Consider the following 11,748-nt stretch of genomic DNA (forward strand, 5'->3'; position numbering starts at 1 on the left):
GACGAACCCCTCCCCTCCACTCGCCTCGCCGCGTCCCCCCCCCCCCGGCGGCGCAACGCGTTCTATGCGCAGCATTTCGACCACGTGACATCAAGAGGCAATCTGTCCGAGTGGTCAAGGAGTACGTCTCGAACCAAAACGCCCGCGTGGTTCGACCCCCTCTGGGGGAGGAAACGTATAGGCTCTGCCTGCACAGGTTCGAATCCTGTGGTTGTCGCAACGATAGAAGTTGCACCTGCGAAAGCGGGTCGCCACCCTTTTTTTGCGTGGTTTGCGCCCGGCGTGGTTCGCACCCCGACGGGTGTCGGAAACGATTTTTCATCCCCCTTTTCCGGGGTGTTTTTTGGGGGGGCGGGGGGTCGAGGCGAGCCAAGGCGCAGACGGACGGACGGACGCACGGACGCACGGACGCACGGACAGGACGGCGACGAGGTATCCACGGTGTTGCCAGGTTGGGCTCCGTTGCCTGCGCGCCAGTCAGTCAGCCAGTTAGTTAGCCAGCCAGCCTGCCGGCCAGCCTGCCAAACTGCTAACGGGCTGCCGGCGACCGTGACCCACCGACCGCGCGGCACGTCAGCAAGCCCAGCCCTGACAACACGACGGGGCCAAGGGAGGGCGGCTCTCTCGGACGCGGGGGCAAGTCGATGGGTGCGGTGCGTGCGTGCGATGAGGCACAAGAGGGGTATGTTACAGCAAGAGGAGAAAGAAGAGTCGCCACCACGGCCATCCCGACGAGATCAAGTCACACGGCTGTCCGGTCCCCCTCCGGAGATCGGGTAGGACGAAAAGAGGAAGAAGATGCATAGTCGCGAAGGGGGATGGGGAAGGTGCGATCGACGACGACGCAGGAGGGATGCGACTCGCGGACGGAAAGAGAAGAGGCGACGCCGCCGTCCCCCGCCGTCACCCTCGGCGCATTGCCAGACGGCCCTGCCCCCATCCCCCCTCTTGCATGGAGATTGCCCAGAGAAGGGGGAGCGAGAGAGCTCAGCAATACTTTTTTGGTGTCATAGGGGTGACAAAAAGGTGGGGGAGGGTGAGGGAGAGGGGGGCAGACAGCCAGTGACACGAGCGAGGACAGCAGGACGGCGACGGCGCGGGAGGGGAGCTAGGGACCCGGCGACGGCGACGGCAGCTTAGATCTGAGCGCAACGCTTAGATCTGCTTGAGGGCCTCGACCTTGACCGACTGGCCCGAGGCCTTGGCGCGCTTGGCGAGCTTGGCCGTCGACTTGTTGCCGCGGATGCCTCCGCCCCAGGTGCGGCGGGCGTCGTTGTTCTCGAGGTAGTTGGCCTTGGCGGCCGAGACGAGGTTGGCGAGCTCGCGCTGGTCCTCGGAGCGGACCTCCTCGATGCACGCGACGGCGGCCGTCTTCTTGTGGACGAGGGTGCCGAGCGACGACTTGGAGCGCACAATGACGTACGGCACGCCCATCTTGCGGCAGAGGGCGGGCAGGAAGACGACGAGCTCAATCGGGTCAACGTCGGCGGCGATGACGACGAGGGCGGCCTTCTTGGCCTCGACGAGGGCGACGACGTGGTTGAGGCCGTACTTGACAAACAGGGGCTTCTTGCCGTCGGCCTTGGGGTCGGCCTTCTTGCCGTCGGCGACGTCCTTGGCGACGGCGTCGAGGCGCGCCTTCTTCTCCTGCTTCGACTCGGGGCGGTACTTGTTGAACAGCTTGAAGAGGTTGGTGGCCGTGTTCTTGTCCAGCGTGTTGGAGAACTGGGCAATCGCCGGGGGAACCTTCAGGCGCTGGTTGAGGATGACCCTCTGGCGCTGCAGGCGGACGTATTCGGGCCACTTGACAAAGCGGGTCAGGTCACGCTTGGGCTGGACATCCTGGCCTGCGGTGCAGAATAGCGCGTGGGACGGCGAGGAAAGAAGTGACGGGAGAGGCGGTACGGTCAGCGACGGCTCTCGATGACAGGGTAAGCTGGACCGGGCGCGAGGCGTCGCAAACTCACCAATGCCAAAGTGCTTGGGGCGCGACTCGAAGAGGGGGTTCTTGGCGGCCTTGCTGCCAGCCTTGCTCTTCGAGTAAGGGGCGGAGGCGGGCTTCTTGCCGGGAGCGGACTTGGCGGCCTTGGGCTGTGGGGAAAAGGGGGGATCGTACAACGACGGGGCACGAGGACGAAAGGCGGGGACGGAACAACGAGTACAGACGAGTATGGGGGAAAGGGCAAGAGAGGACAACGGGGTCATTGAGACGAGTCAGTGCTCTGTTGCTCGAATTGTGGTGCCGCAGAGGGCAAGACAAGACGCAAGCAGAACAAGCCGAAACTCGGAGCTCTAACAGCTAACGGAAACGTCGCAGGGTGGGCAGACGGCGGCAGAGAGGGTGGCCAGGGCAAGTTGACCTCGCCACGCGCCATGGTGCAGCGAGCTGACTAGCCTGGCGTGCCCTCAAGCCGAATTGCTACCCCGGACGTTCCCGCGCATCCCCAAGATACATGGCACCGTCATCGCACGGCGAGTTCTGCGCACAGGGGCGACGAGAGGGACAGCCGGCTCTGGTAGGCCAATCTTGATTGTGGTGTGGCCGACGTCACGCCGCCAGACGCTCAAAGGGCGCCGTCGTCAAGGAGGTCGAGAGCGATGAGGGTGGAAGGACGCCTCCATCGCACCAAGCCAAGCAGGCACCCGGAGCCACAGGGGCAGCGGGTCCCGCCCGGCTTGGCTCGGCGGCGGCGTCGACCTCTGCTCATCGATCCCCCGTCGCGTTGGGCAAGTCCGCTTCGGTGCAGTCGGGGCCGGCGGTCATCCGTCGACCACGCCTCGAGGCGGTCCGTCGCGCTGTCGTGCTACGGGCGGCATCAGCAGCGGGTCGGGAGGTCGCTCGAGGTGCTGCTGCTGTCGGAGGCTCGTCGTTGGTCGGTTGTCGCACAGTGTCGGTCGTAGGTCGATGCCGATGCTGGCGTGGCGTCGTCGCGAGCATCGGCTGCGCTATGTGATGCGTACCATTTTGAAAAGTTGGGCGGGGTGTCTTGAGGAAGGGGGATAGGGAGAGAATGGGTTGGTGGTTGGTGGACGAGGAGGAAGGGAATGGCGGCGGGCAGAGGGCACTCGACCACCTCGACCACCTCGGCCAGCCAGAGCCAGCCGGCCCCCAACGCCCCCAGGCTCAGCCGACCCAGCAGGTCAGCAGGCCCCAACCTCGATTTTCGAATTTCCAAAGGCGGGCGCGCAGGACTGACCCAGCCACTCGACCTCGGCCGAAGTTTGCCCCGGCGTCTGCTTCTCGGTTCCGCACCTCGGAGCTCGGAATTCTTTCGGATCGGGCGAACCACGGCGACACGACCCGATTTGTCCATTCCTGCTGCGCACTGGGCGAGGAACCTGGTGCCGCTGCGGCTCTGGGCATGGATGCTCCCACAGGCGTCGCTGGCGTGGCCTGACCAGGCAGCTTTCGCAGTTACCGAAGCAATCCATGGGCTTGCAGGGCATGGGCGTGTAAGGAATGGGACGATACCGTATACAGTATGTACAAGGAGACCAGCGAGGAAGGGGGCCAGAGGCATTCGTTGACCATAGCAAGGATGGGTCATCCTCGCAAGGCGCGACTCGGGGCGAAACGACAAGAGGGCTGGCAGGCGGGGAGCCTGGATGCTGCTACTGGGCTGCTACTGCTGGGTCCAGCTGCTTTCGTCTGCGGACGGCTGCTGGCTGTGGTCCTGCTGCTGCTGGGCGAGGTGTGCGTCGACCTGGCCCTGCGTCTGCGTCGGCTCCGAGGCCAGCTGCAGCGAGGGGTGGGCGTCGTCGTTCTCAACCTGCATCGGCGCGTGCTGCTCTTGCTGCTCCTGCTCGTGCTGGTGGTCCTGGTGCTGGGGCTGCTGTGGTTGCTCGCCCGCCTCCATCTGATGCTGCGAGTGCTGGGCATGCGGCGATGTCACGTCGAGATCGTGCTCGTCCATCACATAGCTCTCCTGAGGTTGCGGCTGTTGCTGCTGGGCCGCCTCCTGCGCGTGCTCGTGGTGCTGGTGATGCGCGTCGTGCTGGTGCTGGTGCTGTTGCTCTTGCTCTTGTTGTTGCTGCTGCTGCTGCTGCTGCTGCTGCTGGCTCTGCTGGTGCGCCAGAGCGACCAACGCCGAAAAGTCCTTGAGATCGCTCTCGTCGACCCGCTGGCCCTGGCGCTGTGCCACGGCGGCGTTCTCAATCGCAGCGGCGGCGATGCTCAGCCCGTCCATGCCCGTCGTCGCCATCTCGCGCTCCACATCGCGGCGTAGGGCGATGGCGAGCGAGCTGCCCGGCTCAAACGTCGTGTCGACCCGCGCGCGCTCGGCGTAGACGCGGAAGATGTTTTCGATGCGCTCGCTCTTCTCGAACGCGTCCTCGTACGACATGGCCAGGTTGCGGAAGCATTGCAGCAGCGTGTCGATCTCGGGCCGCTGGAAGCGCACTAGGAAGCGCGCCGTGGCGTCAAAGGCCTGCGTCAGCATGCCCGGGTCGAGGCGCAGGAAGGAGCGGTCGTGCAGCTCCGACATGAGCATGTTGACCCGCAGCGCCGACGCCAGCGCCTTCTCCTGCGCCCGGGCGACGAGACCCGAGACGGCCTCGGCCGTTGGAGCGTCGGCCGGCGTGCCAGCGTCGTCGCCCAGCCGACGGAGGTGCTCCTGCGCCGCCCTCGACGTGACGGCGCTCCGGTCGGTGCCGTAGATGCCCAGCTCGTCGATGCACTGCCACAGCGCGATCCACATGGCGTGGTGGGTGACGTCGGCCGTGCACGCCGTCATCGCGGTGAGGTAGTCCCACTCGGCGGGCCAGTCGGGCAGCGGCACGCCGGACTTCTCGAGGTGGTCGGCCGCCCACCGGTCGAGGAGCGTCGCAATCTCCTCGAGCAGCTCGATGCGGACACCCTCAGCGGCGTGCCTGGGCTTGCGAAGGAGGTCGGCAAATTTGCGATTGATCGCGGCCGAGTCGCGCGACGCACGGCTGGCCGGACCCGTCGCCGGCCCCGCATCGCGACCGTCGGCGTCGCCCGGCGGAGGCGCAGCATCGTTGTCGTCGTTGGGGCTGGTGGGCTCCCAGTCGTAGTCGTCCTCGTCGATGATGGGCTTGCGCCGCGCCGAGGCGGCGGCCGCGGCGTCGGCGCTGCACACCGTCCACCAGGCCTGCTCGAGCTCGGCGCGGACGGCGGGGTCCTTGATCTCGAGCATCGTGTCCTTCTGGTTGATGCCGAGCTCGAGCAGGTGACGGGCCGCACACGAGCACCAGAAGCCGGTCGACTGCAGCGTCGCAGAGCGGTGGCTCGAGGGCATCGGCTTGCCGGCCAGTGAGAGGTCGTCGTTGCACCAGGTCGAGGGCTGGTAGAGGAGCGCCTCGGCCAGGATGCACGCCTGCACATTCTCCACCGTCGGCTGCCGGTGCGCCTTGACGCGGTCCATCACCTCGATGGCGCGGATGAGGAGGTCCTCAGCCAGGCGGTTGCGGCCGACGCGACGCAGCTCGTCGGGCACCGTGAGGATGGGCAGGTCGACGCCGCCCTTGGCCCCGGTGACCTGGTGGGCCCGATCCGTCTCGCCGCGCGACAGGGCGCCGTGGGCCGAGGTAAAGGCGCGCTCGAGCTCCCGGACGCTCTCCTCGCGGTCCGCCTGGATCAGCGGGTGCTGGCTGAACTTGGCGCCGAGCGCCAGCACGACGGCCACCAGCACGTCCGGAGGCGCGCCGCCCAGCTCCTCGTCCTTGTCGTAGAAGCGCTTCTTGAAGACGTCGGCATCGAAGAGCGGCATGCGGACGTGGACGACCGAAAAGTAGGTCTCGATCAGGTCGGCGATGAACTCGTCGCGCGTCGAGTCCGTCAGCAGGCGAAGCTCGGCGCCCGTCGAGGCCGCGGGCTTGACCGAGGAGCTGACGGTCTGGTGCAGCAGCCGGGCGGCGGCCCCGTCACGCGAGCTGGGCGACGTGTAAGGCAGGTTGCCGTGCTGGATCGTCTTGACCTCCTCGACCGGGTAGTCGGTGTCTCGGCGGAAGAGGTAGGTCACGAGGCGGTTCTGCACCCTTTCCAGCGCCTCGACGACCGATTCGGGCTTGGGCACATCGACGTCGGGCTCCGACGTGGCGATCGAGGTGCGCGCGCGCTTCGACGGCCGCTTGGCCGACGACGTCGCCCACTGCACGTAGAGCGTCGTGCAGTCGATGCCCTTGGCCTTGCAGTGGCGGCACTTTTCCTCGCCCGGGTCGCGGTTGCAGCGCACCTTTCGGCTGCGGCAGGCGTCGCACGCGCTGTTCTGCTTGCGCGACGCCACGAGCACCTGCTTGGTGGGCGTCGAAGGCGCCGAAGGGTTGGGCTGCGCGCCGCCCTCGGTCTGGCTGGCAGGCGGCTGAGACCCGCCGTCGACCGACGTCTCCGGCTCTGCCTGGCCCGCCGCGGTGCCTGGCTCGACTTTGGCCTGCTGGTTCGCGTCGGACATGGTGGCGTCGACGTCCGCGGCGGGTGCGGGCTGCTGCTGCTGGGGAGCGAAGGCGGGATCCAAGTTTGACCCGTCGGCGGCCGAGACGGGAAGGCCCTCGGCTTCCTTGTAGCGCTGCGCTTCCAGCGCGTTGCTCGCGAGGCTCTGTGCCGCGTCCATCTCTTGGTAGGTGTGGCCGGTGGCCGATCCGTTGGTCGCTTCGTCCTCGGCGGTCGCGGGGGCCGCTGCAGCGTCTACCTGGGGAGCAGAGACGGGGATGTGGCCGTTGGCGGCATGCTCCTGAACCGACGCGTCCTGCTGGTGATGCTGCTGGTGCTCGTGCTGTTGCTCTTGTTCTGCTCCAGCGGCGTGGTCCGGGTGGGACTGCGCAACATCAGTCATGGCATGGTCAGCCAGCGCGTCCTGCTGCTGCTGCTGCTGCTGCTGCTGCTGCTGCTCATCGTGGGATTGCGGCTGCTGCTGCTCCTGCTGCTGCTGGTGGAGATGGTGATCTTCTTGAGGCGGCTGCTCCTGCTGCACGGGAACGTCGATGTGGTGATGCTGCTGCTGCTGCTGCTGCTCAGCCTGCTCAGACTGGGGCTCTGCAGACTTGTGATGGTCGGCCTGGTCAATGTGGACATCGTCGTGCTGAGTGAACGAAGCGAGAATGGCAGCATCGTCGACATGCTGCTGGTCGTATTGCTGGTGGTGATCGAGCTGCTGCTGCTGCTGCGGTGGCTGATCACCAGCGGCATCCGTCGTCGACGATGCACCATGCTGGAGGTGGTGCTGCTGCTGGTGCTCGTCGTTCTGGGTCGGGGCCGGCTGCGCGGCCGCCTCGCCGAGATTGGCAAAGTTGATATCGGCGTCGGCCATGCTGGATCGTTCGCCGATAAGGAAAGGGGGCCCGGGCAATGGCGGATCCGCGTCGCAATCGGATGGGGCCGGCTGAGGGAAAAGTGAAGGTAGCAGGCGGGGGGGACCGAGCTGCGGGACCGAGGTCGGCGGGTCGGTGGTGGTGGTGGTGGTGGTGCGGATGGCGTCGGAGCCGACAATATGCCCGTCGCGTTTTTCGGATGGCGGGGGGAGCCCGACGCGAGGGTCTCGACCGGGGACGTGGAGGCTCGACCGCGGCGTCGATGGTAAGCGCTGTTGCGGCTAGCCAACCGCCCTTTTGTCTGCTGTCGACGTCGAGCGTCGTCGTCCTTCTCTGTCGTCGTCGAGACTGGTGTCGATGTCGCGGAAGGCAGAAGAAAAAGCGGTCAGAGGCGGTTCTGGGCGGGGCAGGTCGGATTGGGACGCTGGCTGGCAGACGAGCGAGGGTGGATGGAGGAGGGAGGGAAACGGGGGGCGGTAACGGATCCGAGCCGGAGCGCCGAGGTCTTTATAGCGCGGGCCCGCCTCGCAGCCTCGCTCGGTGCCGCGCAGAAACCCTGCTGGGCTGGCGACGGCAGGCAGGCAGGCAGGCCGGATCGAAAATCGACAAACTCGACGTGGGGCGGGACGGGGCGGGGCAGGCGAGGCCACCACCAAGGCAGCTCGATCGGCTGGGCCGCCGCCCCTCGGCGTTTTGGCGGGCGCGCCGCTCACCGGCTGGCTCGGTCTAGCAGGCCGCCTGCTGGCCAGGCTGCATTCGGCGACGAAGGCCACCGTACCTCGGCGCACAGAGCACCCGGCCTAGCCTGGCCTCAAGCCTTGCCCCGCTCAACCCGCACAGCCTACCTACCATCCCACGGCCACCCTCCTCCCCGACTCGGCCGGCGTCGCCAGCCATCCGTGCTCGTCCACATACCTTCGCTCCCAGAGGGGGCCCTTGCCAGCGCATCTTCGACGTACTCGCCGACCTCGGCGGCTGTGACGCGGTGGCTCTCAAGCTGCGCAGACGATTCGTCAGCCATCGCCGCCGGGCCAAACTAGTTGCTGGGTCTTTGCGAGCCACGCCGTCTCACGGGCGCAAAGCACGGACTGTTCTCGGGCTGGCGGTCGATGGTCGGGAGGCAGCGACGATGACAGTGTCTCGTTCGGTGCGATGGTTATCGATATACAACATCGGCAAAGGTTTTATGGCCGAGGCATCACGTCACGGCCGCCAGTCTTTCCCTCCCGGCTGCAGGGCGGGGCAGGAGGGTGGGGATGGATGGAGGAGCAAGAGGCCGGGCATCGACGAGAGAGCAGGGGCGGGCGCTCTTTTGATTGGGAGATTTAGGGGTTCGAGGCGTACCACTCGGCGCCCTTCTTGATGTTCTTGGCGAGCTCGGGGATGGCGGCCTCGAGGAGCTTCTCCTCCTCGGCGCTCACCTTGCCGACGGGGTGAATCTCCTCGACGCCGTTGGGGCCGAGGGTGACGGGGCTGGCAAAGAAGGTGGCACCCTGGTCCTTGTAGAGGGGCGACTCGACGTAGGCGCACTCCTTGACGCCCTTCTCGCCGTTGAGGGCCTTGAGGAGCGAGTCGGAGAAGACGGCGGCGGCGTAGGCCATCGAGAGCGTGGCCGATCCGGCACCGTCCTTGGCCTTGACGACCTCGTCACCGCCAAACTGGATGCGGTGGACGAGCTTCTCGTACTGCTCGCCCTTGGCCACGGCGTCGCCGCCGTTGGCCTGCGAGAGGAGGGGGACGATCGTGACACCCGAGTGGCCACCGACGACGGGGACGACAGTGTCGGCGGGCTTCTTGCCCGAGATGCCGGACAGGAAGGTCGAGGCGCGGGTGACGTCGAGGGTGGTGACACCGTACAGCCTGAGCAACGGCGGCGGCGGCGGTAGCGGCGGCGGCGGGAGAAAGGGGCAGCGACGTCAGCGGCAGGTCGCGGCGTGGCGTTTCGACGCGATTGTCAGCCGATGCCGTGTTGATCTGTGCGGCCCGTGCAGCATGACTCCGCCGCTCTGAAGACTCACTTCTTGGGGTCGTAGACGCCGGCCTTCTTGAAGACCTCGGCGACGATGGGGACGGTCGAGTTGACGGGGTTGGAGATGATGAGGAGGTGGGCCTTGGGGGCGACCTCGGCGGCCTTCTTGGCAAGGTCACGGACGATCGAGGCGTTGGTCTGTGGCCAGTGCGGAGGCCGGGAAAGGGAGCCAGGCGGCAGGACGTCAGCAGGGTCGTCGACGAAGGCCCCTCGGGGTTATGCCTTCGAGGGCAGGCGCCGACTCACGTTGAAGAGGTCGTCACGGGTCATGCCGGGCTTGCGGGGGACACCGGCGGGGATGACGATGACCTCGACGTCCTTGAGGGCCTTGTCAAGCTCGTCGGCCTGGAAGCCGGTGGTCTGTGGGGCGAAAGAGGCGGGAGTCGAGATGTTTTCGAACGGGTCAGCTGCGGGGTCCAAAGTCGGGTCGCGCTTTCGGCGCCGCCAGATACGCACGGTCGAGGGGGTGTTGACGTGCGAGATGTCGGCGGCGACACCGGGGGCGAGGCGAACATCGTAGAGACGGAGGTCGCTGACGAGCGGGTTCTGCTTGAGGAGGAGCGAGAGCTGCGGGATCATCGCGGTGCGGACATTGCGGGCAGGGCAAGGGGAGGGGAGGTGTCAGCACGTGGGCTACGGCGGGGTGGTCGTGGCGATGGCATTGGCAATGGTGGTGATGATGATGGCGCGATGCCGTTGCTGTCTGCGCTGCCGCAGGCGCCGGAGGCTACTCACGGGCTGTCCGATTCCGCCCGAGGCGCCGAGGACGGCGACGGCGCGGTTGTTGGCGGCCGAGGTGGAGAAGAAGCGGGGGGCCGCAGCCTGGGTGGAACGGAGAGCCTGACGAGCGAACATGACGGGCGACGTGAGGGACGTGACGAGAGCGGAAAAAAGGGTGGCAGCGAGACGGGTGTGATGGGATGATGGTGAAAGGGGAAGAAGGGAGCGACCGGGCGGGTTGGCGGCAGCAGGCCGCGGCGGCGGTGACGACGGCCCGAGAACTGGCCTTGCTTGCTTGGCCCTCTCTGGTTGGGGGCGGCGAGCGGCGAGCACGAGCTGGAAGGCGGCCAACAAGTCTGCCGTCAGCGAGCGCCTCTCTGGCTTGGCTGGCCGGCTGGCTGCCTCGCCTGGAGCTTCTTCAGCTTCTCTCCCTTGCCTCGCCCCGTCGCCCGACGCCGCCCAGCCTGGGCAGGCCTGGCCGACCGGTCCGCCCAACCTGACGCGAGTTCCGCCGACCTCTCCGCTTGCTGCTTTTTGGATCGCGAAAATTCCCGATGCCCTTGCCTGCCGGCAATCGACCGGCCCTGGCCCTGGTGCCCAGGAAGCGAGCGAGCCAAGCTTTCAGACCCCAGCGACGGCGTCGACCCGGAATCGGCCGAGAAGACGCGCCGCCCAGCGGCCGACTGGCTGGCTGGCCATGCCCACCACCCTCTCTGCGATCCTCGACGACATGCTTCTTCTCATCACGGGGCTGGACAGCGACTGCACCGGGACGACATGCTAGCTACCGAACGCCTTGCTCGAGGGTTATCGCCGTGTCGTATAGGAGGAGGGCAACGCAGCGCCGACATCGACGAGCAGCGGCAGCCGGTTGCAGAATCGGTAAAGATCCGGCAGCGTCACGACGACGACGCCTCGACACCTGCGCCATCCCTGCTCGTGCCGATCAACGCGGCGTATCTGTGTCATCGTCACCACCGTTTGTCGGCAGCAGCAGGAGGCATTCACCGTACGTGGAACCAGGCATGAGGGTGAATATTTCCGACGCCGATCTGCCTTTCTCCAAGTGACGCCGACAACGGCGACGATCAGACGGAGCCCACGCAGGAATGCTCATAGGGAGACGGGCGCGAGAGGATGCGTGTGCGTGTGTGCGTGTGCCTATGCTTGTGAGCCTAGACCCGTGTGGGTGAAAGACATGGCGCAGGTCAAGCTGCGGCGAGACAACGACCTCAGGGACCGGAGACGACGTGAAAGAGGAACCCGGGGGAAGGGAGAGGGGATACGCCGCCAACGACGACGGACGGTCCAAGCGTCGTCGTCGTCTGGGCTGACTGGCTGGCTGGCCACGAAGGCAGCGCGATCAAGGTTTTGAGAGGAAGCGAGACAGAGAGAGGAAGGGGGTTGACGTCGATGGTATACACGAACAGATGAGTATGCGATGGAATGGAAAGGCGCGAGCATGGGCAGATGGAGCGATGGGTCCGGTCCCAAACACGAGCCGCCGAATGCGCCGGCTTCCAACAGATGCGTCGAGCCACGGCGCCGTCATCAGCCGGCATAGCGCGACGGACCGGCCTCGGCCTGGTAGTTTTCCAAGCCTGGGCTGGCCTGACCATACGACAGGGGCGAATGCTGCGCGTGGTTGAGCGAGCGGTAGGCCAGCGGCGACACCATCGGCAGGCGCGCAAACGACGAGTCGCCCGTACTGCTGCCGCCGCCGCCGCCGCCGC

At 66.6% G+C, this 11,748-nt stretch overlaps 3 protein-coding genes across 3 annotated transcripts; all 3 read right to left on the bottom strand.

The window, feature by feature from the left end:
• Positions 1–1,155: 1,155 nt before the first annotated feature.
• Positions 1,156–2,205, bottom strand: PFL1_06299 (uncharacterized protein; the record flags this gene model as incomplete). Its single annotated transcript, XM_007883840.1, has 2 exons — positions 1,156–1,847; positions 1,968–2,205. The coding sequence occupies 2 exons, from the start codon at positions 2,203–2,205 to the stop codon at positions 1,156–1,158; spliced, it is 930 nt and encodes a 309-aa protein (XP_007882031.1).
• Positions 2,206–3,623: 1,418 nt separating this feature from the next.
• PFL1_06300 (uncharacterized protein) lies at positions 3,624–7,265 on the bottom strand (the record flags this gene model as incomplete). The annotated part of the gene is made up of 1 exon (XM_007883841.1): positions 3,624–7,265. The coding sequence occupies one exon, from the start codon at positions 7,263–7,265 to the stop codon at positions 3,624–3,626; it is 3,642 nt and encodes a 1,213-aa protein (XP_007882032.1).
• Positions 7,266–8,591: 1,326 nt separating this feature from the next.
• Positions 8,592–10,150, bottom strand: PFL1_06301 (uncharacterized protein; the record flags this gene model as incomplete). The annotated part of the gene is made up of 5 exons (XM_007883842.1): positions 8,592–9,126; positions 9,285–9,433; positions 9,542–9,655; positions 9,752–9,862; positions 10,031–10,150. 5 exons carry the CDS (start codon positions 10,148–10,150, stop codon positions 8,592–8,594), a joined length of 1,029 nt encoding a protein of 342 aa, XP_007882033.1.
• Between the last annotated feature and the right edge of the window lie 1,598 nt (positions 10,151–11,748).

This window comes from Pseudozyma flocculosa (genome assembly GCF_000417875.1).
Source record: "Pseudozyma flocculosa PF-1 unplaced genomic scaffold scaffold00025, whole genome shotgun sequence".
In the NCBI taxonomy this organism is placed as follows: Eukaryota; Fungi; Basidiomycota; class Ustilaginomycetes; order Ustilaginales; family Ustilaginaceae; genus Pseudozyma; species Pseudozyma flocculosa.